General features: G+C 64.3%; 1 protein-coding gene across 8 annotated transcripts in view; it reads right to left on the bottom strand.

The window, feature by feature from the left end:
* LOC138824851 (IQ motif and SEC7 domain-containing protein 1) overlaps nucleotides 1-22,896 on the bottom strand; it is a 216,901-nt gene that overhangs the window by 15,571 nt on the left and 178,434 nt on the right. For all 8 annotated transcript variants that reach the window (XM_070019228.1, XM_070019232.1, XM_070019234.1 and 5 more), the window contains 5 exons: nucleotides 15,671-15,962; nucleotides 11,810-13,056; nucleotides 5,294-5,455; nucleotides 1,799-1,921; nucleotides 904-1,070 (listed from right to left, as the gene is read on the bottom strand). In XM_070019228.1, the coding sequence (XP_069875329.1) occupies nucleotides 904-1,070; nucleotides 1,799-1,921; nucleotides 5,294-5,455; nucleotides 11,810-13,056; nucleotides 15,671-15,962 (1,991 nt within the window). The remainder of the gene's footprint in view (nucleotides 1-903; nucleotides 1,071-1,798; nucleotides 1,922-5,293; nucleotides 5,456-11,809; nucleotides 13,057-15,670; nucleotides 15,963-22,896) is intronic.

The raw sequence follows: 22,896 nt of genomic DNA, 5'->3' as shown, positions 1-22,896 counted from the left end.
AATGTCTCCTGACCACCTGCATACTCTCCTGGCCAGAAGACTTCCTAGGGATGATGCCGCCGACCTTTCTGGGGCCTGTGTGTAGTAGCAGCAGGTGCTCTGATGGGACTGTGGACCAAGCGAGGGCTTTGTCAAATCCTCCGGGAAACAATGGTCTGGTGGACTTGCTGTTAGAGGCTCCGTCAGCAATGGGTGGGTAAGGCCACCCCCAAGCCCTGGGGGAGCAAGGGGGCAAGGCCACCCCCAAACACTGTGACACGGAGCGGGGCACCCTCAAACGCCATGGGAACTGGAGGGAAACTGAGGTCCTGTGCAGAGGTACTCTCCTGCCCAGAAAGGGGGGGCGGGGGGACGGAGTTCAGACAGAGGAGCAGAGCGGACCAGCCGACAGCTTCACCGCCAAGGAGCGGCCCAAGCCAGGCGGCCCAAGATGAAGGCACGGCGGTTGTCTCTCCAGCTCCACCCTCAGCGCTGGCTCCCCAGGAGCAGGGCGGGCCCCCCTTCTCCCTTCCAGAGCACACAGAGCTGCCCGGCCGACTCTCTCCAGCACAGCTGCCGGACACGGGTGAGCAGCGCAAGCGCAGGGCACCGTGTCCCGGACACGGGGTTCATAATTCACTAGTGGGTTTCTGTGCCGGGAAGGCACTCGCATGCATTAGGAAACCCCCAAAGGCCAGCCCGCGTCACTGACAAGCTCCTGCAGTGCGGGCACCCACACCGCTGTGCCCCGCCCCACACACGGTGAGTGGCCATCTTCCTGACACACTGCCCTCCCTGAAGCCGCCTGGGCGGGGCCAGCGGGAGCCCAGCCCTCCCGAGCCTGGGCGGGGCCAGCGGGAGCCCAGCCCTCCCGAGCCTGGGCGGGGCCAGCGGGAGCCCAGCCCTCCCGAGCCTGGGCCTCACCTCGCAGGTTCTTGACAAAGTCCTCCAGCTTCATCTTCCGCTCGGGCTTGACGTTGGGGCTGTACATGTCGGTGTTGAGCAGGATGATGGCGAAGGCCAGGATGAAGATGGTGTCTGGGTTCCGGAACTGCCTCACCACCCCGGGGTTGCAGATGCAGTAGCGCTGGCTGAGGGAGACAGCTGGCCAGGGTCCGTGGGTGTCACCCCGTCCCCGGCCCAGGAGGGGGCTCACCCACGGACTGCGAGCAGACTTGAGGGGAGCACCCCGAAGCTCTGCCCGTCCCCCCTGCGGTGAGGGTCCCATGCGGAGGCACGGAGCTGTGCCCCAGCCCACGGGGGACATACTTCTGCTTCCTCACAACAGCGGACCTCCTCCCTACCCCCCTGCCCTTCCTCCGGGCTCCTCCCTACCCCCCCTGCCCTTCCTCTGGGACCTCTGGGAAGCACCCTGGGGGGCCGACCCTCTCCCCACCCCCTGCCCTTCCTCTGGGGCCTCCTGTATCCCAGGGTCCTCCGGGAAGCACCCTGGGGGACCGTGAGCAGACCTCATCCTAGGTTTCCCGTGTCCTCACTCCTGGCCCCACCGGCGGCGCCGGGGCTGAGGCCGCCCCGTGCTGACTCTGTCTGGAAGGGGCACCGCACAGTCACAGTGCAGCTGGACCCTGCCCACACCGCTGTGCCAGCTGCCCGGCTCAGCCGGTCCCCAAACCCTAGGCCACTTCTTCCTTCCGCGCTCCCCTACGGCCGTGCTATTGCTCTCCCCTCCTCACGGTGAGGAGTGAGGTCTGAGAGCCTTCTGGACCGCGTGCACACTGACATGAAGGGAGCCAAGGGTCTGCATCCACGCGTGGGCCAAGCCGACCACGCGGAACCTGCCCGGGCTCACGGGGCTGACCTGAACGCCTCGATGAGCCGCTCCACCTTCTGGGCCTCCCCTTGGACGCGGATGTGTGCCTGGAACCTTCTGAGGGCCTCGTCCAGCTCCATGGCAGAGAAGTCCATCTCGTCCACCACGCAGCTGGAACAGAGGCAGGTGGCCAGCGTGAGAACCCGGCGCCTTTCCTCCAGCAGCGCGGCCCGGGGCCCTCCCGTCAGCGAGCAGCACCTCAGAATCTTCCAAAAAGCTCTTGTGCTTCTAAGGAGCCCTTGCACCCCAAGCCCACGGGAGACATCAGCGCCACGTGTGATTTTCTGCACTGTGGTGGCGCACCGCCCCTGGCTGCCAGCGTCCGTGGCCTTCTGCGGGGGAGAGACCCTGACGGGAGGTGAGCGCCGGGCAGCACCGCAGGGCGCAGGCTCTGCCCTCACCTGGACGGGGCCAGCGGACACTCCAGAGACACTTGAATTAACCACACCCACCTGTGGAGGGGAACTGGCGCTGCTGACTGTCCCTACCCCAGAGACACCTCGTATGCCTCCCAGCGAGCCGAGCGCCGAGAGGTGGGAGCGGCAGGCCTGTCTCAGGCGCCCGTGCCTGTTCTCCTCGGATCACAGCCGCGGCCACCATCGGCACAGTGGGGTACGAGAGCCTTGCCGGGGTGGGGCTGGGGGCCCCAGGGCCACAGCCTGGGGCTGCTGTTGGGCAGCTCTCCAGGAGGGCAGGAGCAGGTGGACAGCTTGCTGGGCTGGCGAGCACGCTGGGGAATGGGCTGGGGGCCTTGCTGCTTCCGTGGGCCCTTGCTGTTTTCTGAGGGAGAACAATGCGCGGATTTCCTGCGGCCAGGAACCGCGAGGGGCTGGGCAGGATGTCGCCAAGAGCGAGTCTGAATCCAGAGAGGAGAGAAAGGCGGCCACGGCCACCCCAGGGCGGGCCGGGAAGGGGCGCAAAGTACGAGCACGGGACGAGCCCCACTGGGGGTCTGGTCAGAGGCGCACCAGCGCTGCTGAGGCCTGCCGCGCACTCAGCCCCCCAACTCCCGTGTGTCTGGGTTCATGTGCAGCACGGGCTGCGGCTGCATGAGCACACGCATGCTGGGGGCCCTGGCTCGACCGTGGTGTCCAGCCTGTGCTGGGACAAAGAGGGACGGCACTGGCCACCGGCTCCCGGACACTAGGGATGCTTGCGGAGCCCAGACCACTCACCAGATGCCCTCCCCGGCTGGTCCCCTTCTCCACGAGGGCAAGGGCTGGCCCATGGAAGAAGAGACGCACTGGATACTTGTGCGTGACTTCTAGCCCTGGTCTGTTGGACCCTAGTCTGTCTCTATTGGGTTCCAATATTCCTCAGACCCAGGGCTGGGGTTCCTGCTCCCCAGAGGGCGTGCATGCTGCCTCCTGCTACTACTGACAGTCCAGGGCCCTTCTGCTCAGCACTGTGCGCAGGAGAGGGGAGAGCTGCAAGGCAGACACCTGACGGAACTTCTCAAACAGGAAGCGAGGCTTCCGGAAGGAGCCAGGTGCTCACTTCTCTACAAGGTTTCCGTGTCACATTTGCACTCAGGGCTGCCGGGGGTGCAGACCAGGAGCACAAGGCAGGGACGAAGCTGGAGCTGGCTGTCTACCGGGGACAGCCCCTTTGGCCCGTGCTGGACGGGTGGCGGCCAGGCCTCCAGTTGGGGGCCACTGCCCCGTCCTGACCCCAATGGCCACACGGCTTGCCTCAGGGTGGGGTCAAACTAACCGTGCATGGAGGGAGTGGGAATCGAAGTGAGACTGCTGGGCCAGGGCACGGTGTGGATGAATCATGCAGCACATGTGTAGGGCCTATTGTGTGTGCAAGCACATGTGCATGCCCACATCTATGTGCGCCCATGGGGGTGCGCCCCTCAGCACAGATGGCCCTCTGCCTCCTCCACTCCACTCCCTTGGATGCAGCCATGACCCCACCTCACGGGCCACACAGACAAACCGTTTCCTGGCCCTCGTCCCTACTCCGCCGCATGCCAGCACTGCTTCGCGCAGGTGTGTAAGTGTCTAAGTGTGATGTTACAGGCAGCATTCAGGGGTTGTGTGAACCAGAGGGGCATGAGCACCGGAGGCCTCTGGGGGGAGGGGTGGTGGTCTGGGACTGCTGATGCGTGCCCAACCATGCGTGTGCATGTGACAGTTGAAGTGTACTAAGCCCTGTGAGTATGACAGCTGTGTGCGTGCCCAGCCTTGTGTGTGAGCGCGGCAGCTGGTGTGGCCTGGTCTCCTGTGTGAGTGTAACAGCCGTGTGCGTGGCCTGGCCCCGTGTGTGTGTATGGCAGCCGCGTGCGTGGCCTGGCCCTGTGTGTGAGCACGGCAGCCATGTATGTGGCCTGGCCCGTGTGTGAGGGTGACAGCGTGTGTGCATGGCCTGGCCCCATGTGTGTGCGTGGCCTGGCCCGTGTGTGAGCACGGCAGCCGTGTGCGTGGCCTGGCCCATGTGTGAGCGTGGTAGCCGTGTATGGCCTGGCCCATGTGTGAGCACGGCAGCCGTGTGCGTGGCCTGGCCCATGTGTGAGCGTGGTAGCCGTGTATGGCCTGGCCTGTGTGTGTGCGGCAGCCGCGTGCGTGGCCTGGCCCGTGTGTGAGCACGGCAGCCGTGTGCGTGGCCTGGCCCGTGTGTGAGCACAGCAGCCGTGTGCGTGGCCTGGCCCATGTGTGAGCGTGGTAGCCGTGTGTGGCCTGGCCTATGTGTGAGCGCGGCAGCCGCGTGCGTGGCCTGGCCTGTGTGTGAGCACAGCAGCCATGTATGTGGCCTGGCCCGTGTGTGAGCACAGCAGCCATGCGTGGCCGGGCCCGTGTGTGAGCATGGCAGCCGTGTGTGGCCTGGCCCGTGTGTGTGTATGGCAGCCGAGTACATGGCCTAGCCCGTGTGTGAGCGCGACAGCCGAGTGCGTGGCCTGGACCGTGTGTGAGCGTGGTAGCCATGTGCGTGGCCTGGCCCGTGTGTGAGCCCGGCAGCCGCGTGCGTGGCCTGGCCCGTGTGTGAGCGTGGTAGCCATGTGCGTGGCCTGGCCCGTGTGTGAGCGTGGTAGCCATGTGCGTGGCCTGGCCTGTGTGTGAGGGTGACAGCGTGTGTGCATGGCCTGGCCCCATGTGTGTGTGTGTGGCAGCCGTGTGCGTGGCCTGGCCCGTGTGTGAGCGCAGCAGCCGTGTGCGTGGCCTGGCCCGTGTGTGAGCGCGGCAGCCGTGTGCGTGGCTGGCCTGTGTGTGAGCGTGGCAGCCGTGTGCGTGGCCTGGCCCATGTGTGAGGGTGGCAGCCGTGTGTGCAAGGCCTGGTCCCGTGTGTGTGTGGCAGCCATGTGTGGCCTGGCCCGTGTGTGAGGTTGGCAGCCACGTGTGTAGCCTGGCCCTGTGTGCAGCGTGCCAGGCCCCATGTGTGTGTGAGTGCTGGGCCCGTGTCCCCAGGCCGCGTCCGTCCCCAGGCCCACGTCCGTCCCCAGGCCCGCATCCGTCCCCAGGCCTGGCCCGGCCCGGGACTCACTCCAGCACGTCGCGGTTGAACTGCTTCTGTCGGTTGCCCAGGAACTCGCCGATCATCTGGCGGCTGAGGCCCTTGCGCTGCAGCAGGAAGTGGGCCACACCCACAGGTGTGTCAGGCACGAAGCCGCGTTCGATGAGGTACTGGACGCCCTTCTCGGGCTTCCTGTGGGAGATGAGAAGCATCGTCAGCCCAGACCGCCAGCCCCAGGGACGGGTCCAATGCTGCTCCCACGGCCTGCTCCAGCCGTCTCTGGGCTACTCATGAATGCCCAGATGACCTCCAGGCCTCTTGTCCTGTCCACTCCCCAGCCCAAACCTTCATCCAGAACATGCCCAGGCAGGTCGGACTGGGCTGGCGCTGGGACCCTTGGCCCCGCCTCCATGGCCCAGCCCCAGACCTTAGCGGTCCCCCATGCCTGGCCCGCCCCCGCCTGTGGCCAGGACTGCACACTACGGCAGTGAAGAACCTGATTCCACAATAAGAGCATCCTCTGCCAGGCCCCACTGGGCAGCCAGTGGGCGCTCTGCCAGCACCCAGGACAGGGCACCCAGGACAGGGCACCATGAGGAAAGAAGGGGCTGGCTTCGGACTTGCTCTGAGGGTGAGGGAACGGGAACAGCTGGGTGTGCTGGCCGCAGAGACCGGGATGAGGAGGTGAAAGTTCAGGGCGGCTCCAGTCTCAGCCCACGCCCAGCAGAGAGGGACCACGTCCACGTGGACATAGCAGGGGAGACAACCCAAAGCCCACGGGCTGAAGAGCAGGAGCGGGACCCGGGAGGACGCGGCGTGGACAGGAGGTTCAGGGGCTGCATGTGGCCCTGGGCAGGGGAGGGACGACCTCACCCCTACGCCACACCCCAGGCTCTCTTCCTGCCTCGTACGCGTGGCTCGGACCAGCCCTGGGAGAGCTGACTGGCACACTCTGCCATCCACAGCCGCCCACTTCCGCGTTCTGGGCCGGCCACTGAGATGCGCAGGTGGGTCGGCTGGGCCCACAGCACCACCCCTCGCCTGCACCTGGCCCACACCACCACCCCTTGCCTGCACCTGGCCCACAGCACCACCCCTCGCCTGCGGCCGGTCAGCCTGGGCCCACAGCACCACCCCTCGCCTGCGGCCGGTCAGTCTGGGCCCACAGCACCACCCCTCGCCTGCGGCCGGTCAGCCTGGGCCCACAGCACCACCCCTTGCCTGCACCCAGCCCACAGCACCACCCCTCGCCTGCACCCGGCCCACAGCACCACCCCTCGCCTGCGGCTGGTCAGCCTGGGCCCACACCACCACCCCTTGCCTGCCGCTGGTCGGCCTGGGCCAGCTCTCAGGAGGGGGGGCGGATTCGGCTCCAGGGGGACAGGGACGCCCAGAAGGAGCTGGCCCCTCCCTCTGGATCTCTGTCACGTTGTGACTTGGCTGCGTGCTCCAGGGTGAGGGCAAGGCAGCGCGGGGCCCTGAAGCCGCCCCACCCCCTCCAAGACAGCTCCTGGCCTCGGCCAGGTGGGAGCCGCCAGAGGGGAGGCGGCGGCTGCCGGCCCACGCCCACCCATGAGCCGTGTCCCCGTGGCCCTGTGTGGCGGCACCCCACCGCTCTGCCACCCTGCACCGCTGCCTCCCTCCCGCCCCACCCACAGGCCGCGCCAGCACCCGGAGCCCACTGTCTTGCGCACTGCCCACAGGCTGTTGTCCCCTCAGCCCAGAGCTGGCCTCCGCCCTGACTCGGGGCCTCTCCTGCTGGGAGACACGGGCAGACGCTGGAGAGACTGGAGGCCACAGGAGCATGAGCGCCAAGCTCACCTCCTCCCAGAGCGACCCTGAGGCCCCGTGCCGGGGCTGCAAGTGGCCCCCAGCCCAGCTACTGGCCAACGCCAGGGAGGACACGGGGGGTTTTCCAGGTCTCGACCTGAGAAAGCCATGCTCCATACAGACCTCAGAGGCCACACGGGGTCTGTAGGCACCTAGGAACTCCTCAGGGAGAAGGCTGAGCCCCGCAGCTCCCACACGCAGCGCCGGCAGAAGGGCTGCGGCAAGGCCGCAGGGCCCGGCAGCGTCCTTCCAGCCGGCCGTCCGGGCCATCCCGGTCCTGCAGGGTTGCGGTCCCCTTCCATCTCTCGTGCACTTCTAGGCTGTGGCTCCCGGCTCCCGGCTCCCTGAGGTGCCTGCTCTATCAAGCTCCGATTGTGGGATCTCAAGGGCAACGTGGCTGCTAGGGTCTTCTCACACTTAGCCCAAGGGGGGCCACCCTCTGGGGTGCCACTGGCAGGCCCTGCAGACCCCTCTCAGAGGCCTCAGCCGTCCCCATCCACACGGGGATGAAGACCCAGGGTGCGGGCGGCACAGGGCTCGCAGAGCAGAGTGGCGCCATACGGGAAGCAGGATCCCAACACCCAGAGGCCTGGGTCTAAGCATTCCTGAACGCGGCTTTCCTTAAGCCGTGGGCTCCACAGCCATCAGGTACACTCCGGGCACTCGGGGCGGGCCCTGAGGCCTTGAGTACCGGCCTGGCCCCTGGAGACAGGATCCCTGCCCTTCATGGCCACCTCACGCCCAAGGTCTGCTCTGAGCACGGAAGCTTTGGGCTTGGCACTGGACACATGGTGCCCACTGCTGCTGCTGAAGGCTAGCCAGTCCAGCTGTTGCCGGCCTCCTTGTGGTAGGTCTGCCTCTGAGCGTGGGCTCCAGCATGCTGTCCCTGGACAAGACTTGGAGCTGCAGTTAATGGTGTCGTTGGAGTTGGACGTGCTGTGGCTGTTGTGTGCAGGCATGTGCAAGTGTGTGCAGGAGTGTTCAGGTGTGTGCAGGCACGTGCAGGTGTGTGCAGGTGCGTGCAGGCGCGTGCAGGAGTGCAGGTGTGTGCAGGCATGTGCAGGAGCGTGCAGGTGTGTGCAGGTGCGTGCAGGAGTGTGCAGGAGTGCAGGTGTGTGCAGGTGCGTGCAGGCGCGTGCAGGTGTGTGCAGGAGCGTGCAGGTGTGTGCAGGAGCGTGCAGGTGTGTGCAGGTGCGTGTAGGAGCGTGCAGGTGTGTGCAGGAGTGTGCAGGTGTGTGCAGGTGCGTGCAAGTGTGTGCAGGAGCGTTCAGGTGCGTGCAGGCACGTGCAGGAGTGCAGGTGTGTGCAGGAGCATGCAGGTGCGTGCAGCCGTGTGCAGGCGTGTGCAGGTGCGTGCAGGTGTGTGCAGGTGCGTGCAGGCGTGTGCAGGTGTGTGCAGGCACGTGCAGGTGTGTGCAGGAGCATGCAGGTGTGTGCAGGAGTGTTCAGGTGTGTGCAGGAGCGTTCAGGTGTGTGCAGGCGCGTGCAGAGCGTTCAGGTGTGTGCAGGTGCGTGCAGGCGCGTGCAGGTGTGTGCAGGAGCGTTCAGGTGTGTGCAGGTGTGTGCAGGTGCGTGCAGGTGTGTGCAGGAGCAGGTGTGTGCAGGAGCGTTCAGGTGTGTGCAGGTGCGTGCAGGTGTGTGCAGGAGCATGCAGGTGCGTGCAGGAGCATGCAGGTGCGTGCAGGAGCGTTCAGGCGCGTGCAGGAGCGTTCAGGCGTGTGCAGGCGCGTGCAGGTGTGTGCAGGAGCGTGCAGGTGTGTGCAGGCGTGTGCAGGAGTGCAGGCGTGTGCAGGCATGTGCAGGAGTGCAGACGTGTGCAGGAGCGTGCAGGCGCATACAGGAGCATGCAGGCGTGTGCAGTGTGCAGGTGTGTGCAGGCGTGTGCAGGCGCGTACAGGAGCATGCAGGCGTGTGCAGGAGTGCAGGTGTGTGCAGGTGTGTGCAGGTGTGTGCAGGAGTGCAGGTGTGTGCAGGCGTGTGCAGGAGTGCAAGTGTGTGGAGGCGTGTGCAGGAGTGCAGGTGTGTGCAGGCGTGTGCAGGAGCGTGCAGGCGCGTACAGGAGCATGCAGGCGTGTGCAGGAGCGTGTAGGCACATACAGGAGTGTGCAAGAGTGTGCAGGCGCATACAGGAGCGTGCAGGCATGTGCAGGAGTGCAGGTGTGTGCAGGAGTGCAGGTGTGCAGGAGCATGCAGGTGTGTGCAGGAGCGTGCAGGCGCGTACAGGAGCATGCAGGCGTGTGCAGTGTGCAGGAGTGTGCAGGCGCGTACAGGAGCGTACAGGCATGTGCAGGGCGTGCAGTCATGTGCAGGAGCGCACAGCGGCTGGCACTGATGGGCAGCGGTGGGGGGAGGGGGACCCGGCTCCTCAGGAACACTAACCCGTCACCCTCACTGTGAGGACACATCTGCCTGGGGCGCTCAGTTCCACTCCCAGCTGTGGTCTCTAGCCCCTCCCAGCCTCCCATGGCAAACTGCGGTGATGGCCGCCGCGGCCAGCACCCGCCTGCTCCCAGCCTCAGCCAAGGCAGCCAGCATCACAGGATGGCAGCAAGTACTTTGGACCCTGGCGGTCCAGCCTTTCACACGCTCCAGCCTCGATGTCTAAACCTCGGGGCCAGTGCCCCTGGCATCAGCCCCGCTCACAGGTGTGGAGCCAGAGGTGGGCTGCTCCAGAGAACAGACCAGAAGCAGGGTGAGGGGCTGGAGCCAGGTAGACTGCCCTTAACTGTGGCCACTACTGTTCCTAATGGCTGGGTGCACACACAGACAGAAAGATCTGGAAGGAGAGACCACACGTACAGAGCACTTGCGTCGTGTGGCTGTGGGATGTGCCCTGTGACACCCAGTCGGCAGAGCCGGCTGCCCAGCCGCCTCATCTCCACTCCGGCCTCTCCCTGTCCACTCTACTGGACCCCAGTTATTCCTGGCTCGCTCCCAGGACACTCGCCCGGGCCAGGGGGTGGCCCTGGCTTAGGCAGGGCCCAGGAGCAGCAGGGGCTGACTTAGGACATGCCCTTTCACCCCCTCTGCTCTGGGGTGGGGTGCGGAGGTCCTGTGTGCAGCAGGCCACATGCAAAGGGGTCACAGGAGCCACAGCCCTAGCAGGAGCGAGGGGTCCAAGATTCCTAGCTCCTGGCGAGACTAGGAGACCCAGCAGTGAACCACAGCTCTCCACTGCCCCTCCACCCAGGGCTGGGGCCCAGGCCAGCCACTGACACCCCATCCAGTGCTTCTCCCGAACCACTGCCACGTCACCGTCCTGTGGCCCTTCTGGGATGCTTCCGGGTGCTTCTGGGTGGGCCCAGGCCTCGCGCTCTGTCAGCCCTGGGCTGGAGTGGCATGGAAGCCCAGGGCTGCTGAGAGCCGGCCTCAAGGCCTCTGAGGGCGGTCATCCCTCCTCCCCTTCCACTGAGGGTGCTCCTCCCTCCTCCCCTTCCACTGAGGGTGCTCCGTCCTCCCCTTCCACTCTGAGGGTGCTCCGTCCTCCCCTTCCACTCTGAGGGTGCTCCTCCCTCCTCCCCTTCCACTCTGAGGGTGCTCCTCCCTCCTCCCCTTCCACTGAGGGTGCTCCTCCCTCCTCCCCTTCCACTCTGAGGGTGCTCCTCCCTCCTCCCCTTCCACTCTGAGGGTGCTCCGTCCTCCCCTTCCACTCTGAGGGTGCTCCTCCCTCCTCCCCTTCTACTCTGAGGGTGCTCCTCCCTCCTCCCCTTCCACTCTGAGGGTGCTCCGTCCTCCCCTTCCACTCTGAGGGTGCTCCTCCCTCCTCCCCTTCCACTCTGAGGGTGCTCCTCCCTCCTCCCCTTCCACTCTGAGGGTGCTCCTCCCTCCCCTTCCACTCTGAGGGTGCTCCTCCCTCCTCCCCTTCCACTCTGAGGGTGCTCCGTCCTCCCCTTCCACTCTGAGGGTGCTCCTCCCTCCTCCCCTTCTACTCTGAGGGTGCTCCTCCCTCCTCCCCTTCCACTCTGAGGGTGCTCCGTCCTCCCCTTCCACTCTGAGGGTGCTCCTCCCTCCCTCCCCTTCCAGTGTGAGGGCGCTTCGCCCTCCCCTTCCACTCGCTATTCTGGGCCCTGCTAAGAATAGGTTGCTGTAAATATCCACCGCCCTCCCCAGGGCCGCAACCAGAGCTGAGTGGCCGCCCTCCGTGAACCCCCGAGGGGCAGACTCCATGACCCAGTTCCCGCAGCTCTCCCAGACCTGTCCCCCACCCTCACACACGGTCAGGACCCGCCTGTTTCTACCCCTGGGCCTCGCGTGTGTGCCCTGCCCAGCGCACCCTAAGCCTGCCTGCCCCTGCCACCCACCCGCTCCAAGGGCCCAAGCCTGACGGCTGAGCCTGGCCTGGCCCGACCTAGCCTCTTGGCGTCCTGTGGGGAATACTTGAGAGGGAGCAATGGACAGGACCTGTGACTCACAGCTACATCCCTTCCCAAATGGTTTCACAGAAAAGCTCCCATCTGCCCAGCTGTCCAGCAGTGGACACTGTGGGGAGCTGCGTCTCAGCACCCACAGACAGAGCGGGTCCCACTCGGCCCCAAGGCTCACTGCGCAGACGGGCCTGGGCCTGCCCCGCCCCTCCGCCTGGGCCTGCCCCGCCCCTCCGCCTGGGCCTGCCCCGCCCCTCCGCCTGGGCCTGCCCCGCCCCTCCGCCTGGGCCTGCCCCGCCCCTCCGCCTGGGCCTGCCCCGCCCCTCCGCCTGGCTCAGCCCCCAGGACTCACTTGTTGAAGAGGTTCAGCCCAATGCGGTAGTGGCGCTTGCGGATGACGTCATTGCTGAAGGCCGGCGAGTCCCAGCTGTTGCGGGCCTCCTTGTGGTAGGTCTGCTTGCTGAGCGTGGGCTCCCGCACGCTGTCCCTGGATGAGGACTCGGAGCTGCAGTTGATGGTGTCGTTGGAGTTGGACGTGCTGTTGATGCTGTCGTTGTCCCCGTCAGAGTAGTCCGACTCAGACTTGCTTTGCCGATTGGCTGAGCCATTGATGGCCAGGTGGCTCTCCAGGGGCCTGGGGGGCCGGGGCCGCAGCTCGGGGTCCTCCCGGGCCAGGCCCTTGGGTGCGCCACCGTGGGAGCTGTGCTTGGGGCTGGCCGGCTGGCCTCCGAGGCTGCGCTCATAGGCGCCCTGCCTCTTGAGTGAGCCGCGGTCCGAGCGGTCACTGAGGTCCACCGAGCTGTCGCTGGGGGGCTCAATGGTGAGCAGGGGCAGGTGCTCCACCCGCAGCCGGGGCTCCTGCCGCTCCAGCGACGGAGTGCTCCGGCAGCTCGTGTCTGTGTCGGCCTTGTCATCCTTGTGGGCCAGGGCCCAGTAGTCCTGGGTGGCACCCCCGACCCGCAGGCGCAGGTCCGACTCGGTGCCGGGAGGCCTCTCCCCGGCGGGCGCGAGCGGCAGTGGCGGCGACAGCTCCTCCTCGTCGATGTACAAGGTGACGTCGCTGTAGGAGGCGGTCATCTCATCCAGCTTGTGGTGGTCCATGCTGTGCAGGGCGGCCTTGGGCTCGGCGTCCCGGGCCCTCGCCGCCTCCGGGGTCGGCACCTCCTCGGCGTGGAGGCTCCGGCAGTTCAGGGCGTCATCGATGGACTCAGCCAGAGACTTCACCTGCCGGGAGAAGGCGTCCTCCAGCTCCGTGATGGCGTCGGCGAAGTCACTGGAGGGGGCCGGAGACTTGAGGGCGGGCTCCCCGAGGTCTCCGCACTCAGAGGGCACCAGGGCGCCCAGCTGCGCACCATCGTTGGTCAGGGAGACCTGCTTGCCCTCGAAGTAGGAGCTGTGCACTTTCTCGGGCCCCTCAAAGGAAAACTGCATCCTCATGTTGGACAGCACGATCCGGCGGGACATACGGTTCTCCGACATGGAGCTTCGCAGACGCTCGAAGTTCTTGTTCATCTGGTACTGGCGGAACGCTGTCTGGATGGTGCGGGCTGCATGGCGGGTCACGAGGCGGCCCCCATACTTGCGTTCTAGCATCTCCACCTGGCGGGGGACGGGACGGAAGTGAGGCCAAGCCCTGAGTGCTGGCCTGGCGATGCCTACCCAGTGCAGGGGCCCGGCCTGAGAGGACCTGCCACAGGCCACAGTTGGCTCGAACAATGGCTGGTGTACATTCCAAGACAAGTAAGATGGGGAAACCCTATGTTTGCCAGGCAGCCCCGTGGCTCACACCTATAATCCTACTCAGGAAGCTGAAATCTGAGGATCCTGGTTTGAAGCCAGTCTGGGTAGGAAGAGACTCATCTCCAATTAACCACCCAAAAGCCAGAAGCTGACCTGTGGCTTGAGTAGCATAGCACCAGCATTGAGCAAAAAAAAATCTCAGGTCCTGGGTGGGCAGGAGGGCTGCGTAGGCCGCCAGGGGACAGGGCCTCTGCCTCGCTCCGCTGCAGTAGCCACACCTCACCCCACTCTTCTGCTCCTCTGCCTGAGAACGCTTCGGTGACATCCTTCCAGGGCATCTCAGGCCCAGGGCCACCAGCTTGGGCCCAGGCTCGCTCTAGGGCCTCTTCTCCTGCTGTCCCTGGACCTTGAGGACCAGAGCCACCTGCTACCTGAGCCCTGCCCAAGGCTGTGCGTGTGTGTTGGGGTCAGGACTGCAGGGAGGCAAACGAGAGCTCTGGGAGAATCACAGGGCCTCTCCCCCCTCTCCCCAGGCACAGGGCCTCTCCCCTTCTCCCCAGGCACACACCACCCCAGGCACCCCAACCTATCCCAACTCACCACTCACTCCTCTCTCTCTCTCTCTCCCTCTTCTTTTTCTTTTTGTTAGTTGTGGGGCTTGAACTCAGGGCCTGGGCATTGTCCCTGTGCTCGTTTTGCTCAAGGCTAGTCTTCTACCACTATAAGCCATAGTACCATTTCCAGTTTTTTTGGTAGTTAACTGGAGATAAGAGTCTCATGGACTCTCCTGTCTGGGCTGGCTGGCTTTGAACTGCGATCCTCAGATCTCAGACTCTTGAGTAGCAAGGATTATAGGTGGGAGCCACCAGCACCCGGCCAATCACTATTTTCTTAACCAGAACTGACACGAGGCCCCATCTACTACAGCACTGGGACCAGGGAAAGCTTAGTTACAGGCTGAGCCAGGGGACATGACCCTCCTGAGACCCCACCCACAGCGCCCAGCCCCGAAGGGGTCCCCAGGGGGGAGGCATGCGGCCCAGGACCCCCGGGCAGCGGCGGTGGCCAGTCACGGCTAGACCCCCCCCCCCCAGGCCCTCTCATACAAGGGACAGTGAACAGAGTGAATGAGAATGAGAAGTCTGCCTTCCCGCAGGGCAGAGCTGTTGGCGCTTGCTCTCAGGGACAGGAGAACCCCGACACCCACGTGGCTCCTTTGCTGCCGGGACTCTGCGCCACTACACCCCATGTGGGTCTCACGAGCACAGGCCACCTGCCCCCTTTCCGCCTTGCCTGGCCCGCCAGGAAGCTCCACAGGCAGGAAATGCTACGTGACCGTCAGCTCCTCCCTGTCATCTACCATCCCCAACATGCGCTACACTCATTCCTGCCTCAGGGCCTTTGTACCTGCCATCCCTTCTTCCACAACTCAGCCGCCCTTCATCCACTCCAGTCAGCTCCCCAGCACACAGTCCGTGTCAGGTACCCACAGACACTTGACTACTACAGGTGGAATGAGAACCAGCAGCTGCAGCACACGAGCCCTGAACTTGGGCCCCTGTGAAGCCTCAACCTCTCGTTTCTATTTTAAGGGTGCTAAGGAGACATCTTTGGTTTTAAACACGCAGCCACTTCGGATCTGGGTGGAGCTGACAAAAGCAAGGGAGGCTGCCTCCCCGCCCCCCGCCCCCAGCTGCCTAAGCTGCGGCCGCACCAGCCCAGACCTCTGCTTCCAGGACAAGCAGGAAGATGGAGCAAGCAGGCGGGCAGGCTGCGGGGCGGGTATGAGCAGCACAGTGTGGGGCTTTGGGCTGAAGGGATGCCTGTTCCAGCTTGGCGCCTAGGAGCCAGAGGGGGCGGTGAGGCTTGCCAGACATCCCTGCCCATCCCGGGGCTGAGCAGCTGCCCAGCACGCCGCTTCCCACGAAGCAGGAGATGGTGGGAGCGGGGCTGCTTGGGCACCCTGCACCGCAGCCTCTGTTCACTCCTAGTCCTTCTCGGGGGCCCGCTGTGCGCACACTGGGGGCCCCCTGGGGGCCACGTGGCAGGGTTGCTTTGCACACAGGCATTCCACACACCCCTAATGTGAGCCTCTCCCTTGGCCAGGGCCCTGGAGACCTGCTGACATGGTGAGCACCTCCACTCAGGCAGCTGGAGGACTAAGGTGCCCAGTGCTGCCCGACCAACTGGGCCCTGTCCCCTGGGCCCTAAGGACCTGTGTCCTGTGACGCTGGCTGTGGACTGAGACACCACACTCTCCAATCTCAGCCACACAAACACGGACACCACAGAAGAGGCTCTGGAGCCGTTCCCAGCCAGCTGCCTCCACACTACACCCCTCCCACATCTTGGGGCCAGGCTGGCGGAAGGTTCTGGGTCACCTGGAGGAATGAAGCAGGCCACGGTCTCGGTGGCACGCCTCGGCTGGAGTTCTGCCAACCAGAGGGACCCTGCGCTGGCCCCGGCCACCTACCTGCTTGTCCTGCAGGTCGGAGGAGAGCTCATAGCTCTCGGACAGAGACCGCGAGCGCTTGATGGCCTCCTCTTCCGCCTGCTTGCGCAGGATGGAGGTGGAGTGCTGCAGCTTGGGCCTCCGCGTGCGCTGCTGCCCCGGCGGGCCCGGGTACAGCCCGTAGGCTCCCACCGACGCGTGCTCGTAGTGGTCCGGGCTCAGGCTTGAACCGGGCACCAAGGGGCCCTGGTGGTAGGCGGAGGGGCTGTCCAGGGATGCGCCGGCCTCGCTGCTGGGCACCTCGCCCTCGACGCTGCAGAGGGAGAGAGGCTCCGTGAGCACAGCAGAGCCCAGGGCTCGGCAGGCGCAGCCGTCCACGCTCCTCGCTTCCCTCCCCGCCTCCTTCCTCACACAGGTCAGCCTGGCGTCTTGTGGGCTTCCTGCAGGCAGGTGCTCGGCAGACACCCAACCAGCAGGACCTGATCCCTGAGCCACCTGCCAGTAGCCCAGCAGAGAGGATGGACCGGCCCTTCCCAGTTCACCATGCTGCCCCTGCCTAGAGCCCGGGGTGCTGAGCAAACACACCTCTGTCCACGGCGAGCAACTCAGCCCTCTGTGCCTGAACACAGCTGCCGGTCCCCGGGCAGCCTACAAGTGGGGAGTCACAGCCACTCCCAGAGGAACGCTGCTTGGGGCAGGGCTACAGAGAAGCTGGTGCCACTGCCAGGCTGGGCTGGGCCCCGCTCTGCGGCGGGCAGGGCTACAGCAGGGCCCAGGCAACAAGCGTGATGTCAGAATGGGCATCATCCACCTGGAGGGAGGCTCTGGGCCTGGGGAAGGGGCACGAAGGAATGTTCTGAGCCGTGCCAGCTCAGAATTCCCACCATGAGCAGCTTTGGGCCAGCAGGCTCTGGAGGGAGGGAGGGGGGGGGAGCATCCTCCAGCGCACCCTCACCAGGAAGGGAAGGGCTGGGGTCACCACCGCCGGCACTCCCGCCCCCGGGCCCAGGACCTCAGTCCTTCCTCCCAAGGCGACTCCAGCTGTGTACAACGGCCACCACCGGATGCCAAATCCTTGTGAATGGCCCTCAGGTTGTACAAAGCAGCAGCCTTTCCAAACTGCACAGCAGACCCAACTCAGACCACCCCGATAAGAAAGGAAATAGCGAGGTGGTTCCTGGCACCAGGCCGCCTCCCAGGGGCTCCCGGGCAGGCCTAGGGACAGCAGCAGCACGCAGGCCTCTCCCCACCTAGCTAAGTCCTATCGGGACCTAGGAACAGTGCCACTCAGAAGCCACACAGTAGTAGATACCAAGAAGCTGTTCTTAATAGAGCTTATCATACTGATAAACAAAAAGATGCCATGTTTCTACTTCATGATAGGTTCATGGCAGGTGGCTCCGATGTGAACACATTTCAAGTCTCTGTGCACAAGTCTCTAGCTGAGACCTGTGGGTAAGGGCGACCAGGCTGGCCCCCACCATCACTGCCTCTGCATCTCAACACCCCAGCCTGCAGATGGGGCCCAACAGCACCCTGAATTCACCTCTCCCAGATGCCCAGCCACATGCAGAGCAAGGAATGAGGTAGGACACCCTGCAGCTCAGTTTCTGGGGTGTTCTTTGGATGTTCTCTCAGGGCCGCTCGTGGGCCGGCAGCCCTCTTCCAGACACTTAGTTAAGACATAAGCACCTCTGTGAACCCAGCTCTGCAAAGGCTCGGGTAGGAAGACTGCAGCAGAGATTGGCCCTATCCAAAACTACCTAAAAGCAACAGAGCTGGGGGCCTAGATCAAGTGGTAGGGTACCTGCCTAGCAAGTACTGCCAAAAGATAAGAACAATACGCAAAGGGGTAAATACAAGGATTTCCACAGCAGTGAGATTTTTCTAAGTACAGAAGACTGGAGATAATGTAAACACTCATCACCAAAGGACTTAGTTTAATTCTAAGTCAGCCTCACGAAACTAATGTCGAGACAGGCAAAGATCTGGTCTGACAGCTGTTCTTCTAGAAGAGACTTGGAGATAGTTTGGGTGACTCTAAGATTAATGGGAACTGATCCGCCACATAGCTGAGCCAGAAACAAAAATGGCTCTGCTATAGTTATCAGATCACACAAAAGACCTGAGTCCAGAGCCAGGGTGGGGTGTGCTCACAGACTCCTGAAGACCACGGGTGGGACCCCCGTCCCCTGCCTGAACAGCAACGCACACACCAGAGCCTCGCTGGCACGGGGAGGGACTCCAGTCGCCAAGCCCACTTTACAGAGCTTGAGATCCCCTACCGGGTGCTGGGACCGCAGGGCTCGGAAGAGCAGCCAGCGGGCGGCGGAGGGCAGTTCACCAAGCCTGGGCAGAGTGACAAGCTGAGGCTGCAGTGACTTTCTCCAGGGGACGAACTACGTCTGGTCTATACTGCCCAGCACAGGACCCTCCGGAGGGAGAGCTTTCTGCCTCTGGAGGTGCGTGCCTGACAGGCTCTAACTCCGCCAGGAACATGCTGCCAGGGCCTCGTGGCCCAAAGGGAAGCCCCAGCACCACAAAGGCCATTTCGTGTTACATTTGCTGTGTTTTGTGGGCTCAGCTTAACTCCACTCTCCTGCACACTGGCGTGTGTGCGTGCGTGTGCGTGCGTGCGTGCGTGTGTGTGTGTGTGTGTGCTCTGCCCAGCTACCACGAGGCCCAACACCCTCAGACCTCAGCAGACAGAAACCGGGGAGGGGAGAGGAGGGGGGAGAGCTGCTCCTTCTTATGGGATGAACTGTGCTCTGCACATTGCATTCCAGAGCCCCTAAGAGCCCCTGTCCCGGCCAGCCCTCCCCCACCGGGGCTCCAAGCCCTGGCCACACGCGGGGCCCCGGAGGGGGCTGAGCACTGCGGGGCCACCCCTGCCCCTCAGGAGGGCTGGAGGGGGCTGAGCACTGCGGGGCCACCCCTGCCCCTCAGGAGGGCTGGAGGGGGCTGAGCACCGCGGGGCCACCCCTGCCCCTCAGGAGGGCTGGAGGGGGCTGAGCACTGCGGGGCCACCCCTGCCCCTCAGGAGGGCAGCTCCCTCCCTCCCCTGCCTTTCCCCCTCAGAGCCAGCCCCACGCGCGGGGTGGAGCTTTGGTTCCACCGCTCTCCCTGTGTGGCTGGGAGAGGGAAGCCCGGCCTCAGTGTCTACCCCCATACAGAGCGACTTCACCTGTGCTCCGAAGAGCTGACCCGGGAGGCCGCTCCCGAGAGTGCTCTGCTCACAGGAGGAACGCGCTCCCCAACCCGCACAATGCAAGTGCATATACTCACACGCACACATGTTCACGCGGACACATGCCTGTGCATGCGTGCACATGAACGCCTACGTGCCCACATAAGCACTCACGGGCTCACCTGCTTCTCTGTTCACACTGCTCCTACCCCTCCCTTCAGGTTTTCTGCCCAGGTCATGACCATTTCCACCCACCCACCAAACACCATGAGAGGCCTGGCTCAGAGGTGCCACCTCTTGACCACGTGCCATCGGACCCGGGAGGAGGGGGATGAGGTGCCCTGCCCGGGAGGCCTTCAGCTCACCCGCCTCGCTGGCACATCCAGGTCCACCCCGTCCTCACAGCCCTCAGGCTCAGCCTGGGGAACAGCAGCATGCGAGGCACAGGTCTGCGCAGGACGCAGACTCTGCCTCCTGGTGCTCTCAGAACACTGTAGGCCAGGGCCGACCACGGAGCCCCCTGGAGCCCCGGCAGCAGAGCCGTGAGCTGCTCCTGAGGATGCCCCTGTCCTGAGCGGGCGCCCGGCTCTTGGTGCAGTGACTTCCCCGCAGGGCACAGCTGTCCACATGAGCGAACTGCTCTCCCTGGGGCTCTACTTCTATACTCATGGACCCCATTTCCTCGGCCCTAGACAGCTCACCGAGACTGGTGGGCTGCCCCTCGCTAGCTACCCAGGCCTTAGGAGTCCCTTCTCTTTCCCTCCCCAGGCCGTGCCTGGGTATGCACACAGAACCTAGCCCAGTAAGAGCAGTGCGGTCTCCCGCTTTTTCTGCACAGTCCGCCTCAATTCTCACGGCCCGGCAGCAGGAGCCTCACAAGGGAGCCGGTGAGGGTTGAGTGAACAGGCCGCCTTCCTGGCATCCTGAAGGGCAGGACCAGAGCAGGAAGTCACACTTCAGAAACTGTGCTGCCCTGCAAGTGCGGACGGCAGGGAATCTGGCTGGATGTTAGCCTACACGGTGTCTAGCTGTGGACTGGCTCTCAGATGGCCCTCCTCGGCCACCTGGCCCCCCTACCCAAAGAGGGTGCCCCCATGTGATGTGGCCTCCCAGCCACGGGCAGCCAGGCTCATTAATCCCAAGACCCCAGGGACACCTGCCCCTGGAGGCCAGCAGCACCCAGTGGTTAGGTGGCAGATACCTCCGAGGCCACAGCCCTGCAGCGGTGACCCCGATGCAGGCTCCAGCTCCACAGAACCCCAGTGCTTCCTCTGTAGAAGACAGCGGCCCCCCAGTTTCTCCCCAGGTCCCAGCTGTGGCTAGGGTGTAGGCCACATACGGCAGATGTCCAGCCCAGGGTCCCTGGCACATTGGGATAGCCGAGAAGAGAGCCGTGCATGCCACACCCAAGCGTGTGTGCACACACCCCTATGTACACACGTGTCAGTGTAGTCATGCACACCTGTGAGCGTGACACGCACGGGACTGAGCACCCACACGTATGCATGTGCACATGCACATACAACTGCACGTTTACATGTGTGTGCACTTATATTTGTGTGGACATTTGTGTAATCTGTCTTGCACATGTATACACCTGGGTATGCATGTATGTATGCAGGCATGCAGACACAGTCTCGTCTACATGTATAGATATACATCGGTGTGTGCGTGCACGTTACAGTTACGTTTGTGTGTATGGTTGGCCCTCCTGACCTGTGGCTCCCACAGCTTGGGTTTTCAACCGTCTGCTTGACTGAAAATACCCGGGTAACAGTGTGAACACACACACGTTTAGTCTAACAAGTACTTGCTCAGCTCTGTTCCCAGGGAGTGTGCTTCTCGCTGGGCTCGGGAAGAGAGGACTGGAGCAGCTGCTTGTGAAACCTAGAACACTCGACTGCGGGGCCCGAGCGGCTCCAGGTAGCACCATACCCATCATGGACTCTGCTGAGTCCTTGTCCTCGACAAGAGCCCCCACGGGCTGTGATTAGAGACTCCCATGGCCAAAAATCCAAGGTCTCCTTCCCTCACTGACCCACTCACGGCTGGAGCAGTACAACATGGCACGGTGGCATCTACCAGTGGGGCCTGGGCTGGGGTCAAGTCCCATCATCCGGCTCCCCGGAGTGGGACAGGAGGTGGATCAGGTCCCGGGGGCCTTGGCTTGGGGAGAGGACCTTCCAACAGGCAGGCAGAGGTGACCGTGTGGGCATTACACTGCACAGGGCGAGCTCCTCCCCTCCCCCTTCCCAGGCCTCAGGGGCCCCTCCAGCCTGGCCCAGCCCCACAGGGCTGTTCCTGTAGGGTCCTCCCTGCTCCTCCCCAGCGCCTCGGCCAGGCCCAGCTGGGCCAAAGCCCCTCCGTGGCGCCTCACTCTCCTCCCTAGCAGGCTAGGGTTCAGGTGGGCCCAGCTCAGGAGCCTGCCACCAGGGTGAGGGGAAAGGGGACACTTGCACCCCATGCTTGGTTGCGGGGGGCAGCTTCAGCCCCTCTAGCCTCATGGCCACAGGCTCGTTGGGTGGCTGTGTGAACACCCTGGGGCCGGCTTGTGCAGCCTCCTCGCCCCTCTGGCCTGCCTGGGGTGTGGTGCTGGCCAGCCTCCGCTGCCCGACACCTCCAGGCCGGAGGCTGGCCCAGCTCAGGCCCAGCTCGGCCGAGCAGGAGCTCAACTCCCCAACTTCCCGCACTCAGACTCCAGAGGTGGCTTTTATATATGGAGAAAAATATAGGACTGAAAACAATGGGCTTCTCAGAGCGGCAGCTATTTTTAGAGCTTCGCTTACTGAGCCAGCACTCAGCATTTCCCGATGGTCAGCTGCTGCCAGTGTGACGGGCGGGGGGCGGCGGGAGAACTTGGGGGCCGAGGCCTTCTGGAACCATTGGTGTAGAAGAGGATGATGCCGTGCGGGGTGCCCGAGGCTGAGAGGCACCGTGACGGCCAACCGAGGGGCCTGTGTGGCTTCTGCCCTCCTGCCCTCTGGTATGTTCCTCTTGGCGGGGGAGTTGAGGCTGGAACCCCAACCCCATTCCCCCGCTCCCCCAGAAGGAAGAAAGGTCTGTGTCCCAGGCGCCCGGCCCCAGGCCACGCAGCCAGGCCCTTGTCCTGTCCAGTCAACACATTTTCCTGGCACGGGAGGAGGGGCCCTCCCTGCAGGCCACCGGTGTTCACATCCATGAGGAGGGCTTTGGAGTCAGGTGAGGCAGCAAGAACCCGATCCTGCCCCTAGCTGCCTGTCACTGGAGGAGCAGGAGGTCTTGCTATGCTCCAGCTGGGCACGCAGCTCTGGGGGCCAGACAAGATGGCATTTTAGTGTCTGGGCAGATACCCTGGGAGGCTGGCCCCATGTACCCCATAAGCATGGCGCCAAGGGAAAGAGGCGCCCCGAAGAGAAAGGAACGCATGTTTGGGCCTGCAGGTGCCGCCTCCGGCCGCCACCGCCGGGGCGCAGCGGGCTGCAGTGTGCTTCCTTCTGCGCTGCCCATCCATGCCCGTGAGACACGGCTGGGAAGGCAGGGCTGTCCACGTCCTTCCCAAGGTGACCCCCGCACCCAGCAGGCTGGACACAAACAGGTGCCACTGAATCAAAGACGCTGGCAACGATGAACCTGGACACAAAAGCCGAGGTCTGAGCCACCCTTCTCACCCTCCTTTCACATTTCTGCTGCCTGCTTTTGGGAGCACCGGATCTACAGAAGGAGACACAGGGGCCACGCTCGGGGCCACGCAGAGACCCCGCCCTGCGATACACTCCTCCGCTCTGTGCTGTTCTGTGGCTGCCAGCTCCTCCAACACAAAGACGCAAGCCTGAGGCTCCCAGAACCCCACCACTCAGGCCTTTAGAAACTGAGGAACGATGGGGGGCCCAAAGGCAGCCCATCCCCTGGGGCCATGGGCTTGTTCCAAGGACACCTTCTGCCTGCTGTCCGCCTCCCAGTCCTGAGAGGCCCACCAGGCTCGGCGGGGCCCCGGCGGGCCTGAGACAGGAGGTCGGAGTAGAGCTCTCCACAGGCTGGCAAGCACAGCCAGCAACACAGGCTGCAAGCCAGCTGGCAGAGA

Source organism: Dipodomys merriami, unplaced genomic scaffold, assembly GCF_024711535.1.
Source record: "Dipodomys merriami isolate MVZ:Mamm:240054 unplaced genomic scaffold, mDipMer1.0.p SCAF_13, whole genome shotgun sequence".
NCBI lineage: Eukaryota > Metazoa > Chordata > Mammalia > Rodentia > Heteromyidae > Dipodomys > Dipodomys merriami.
The sequence above is the reverse complement of the archived record's forward strand: the minus strand, read 5'-3'. Positions and strand labels throughout refer to the sequence as shown.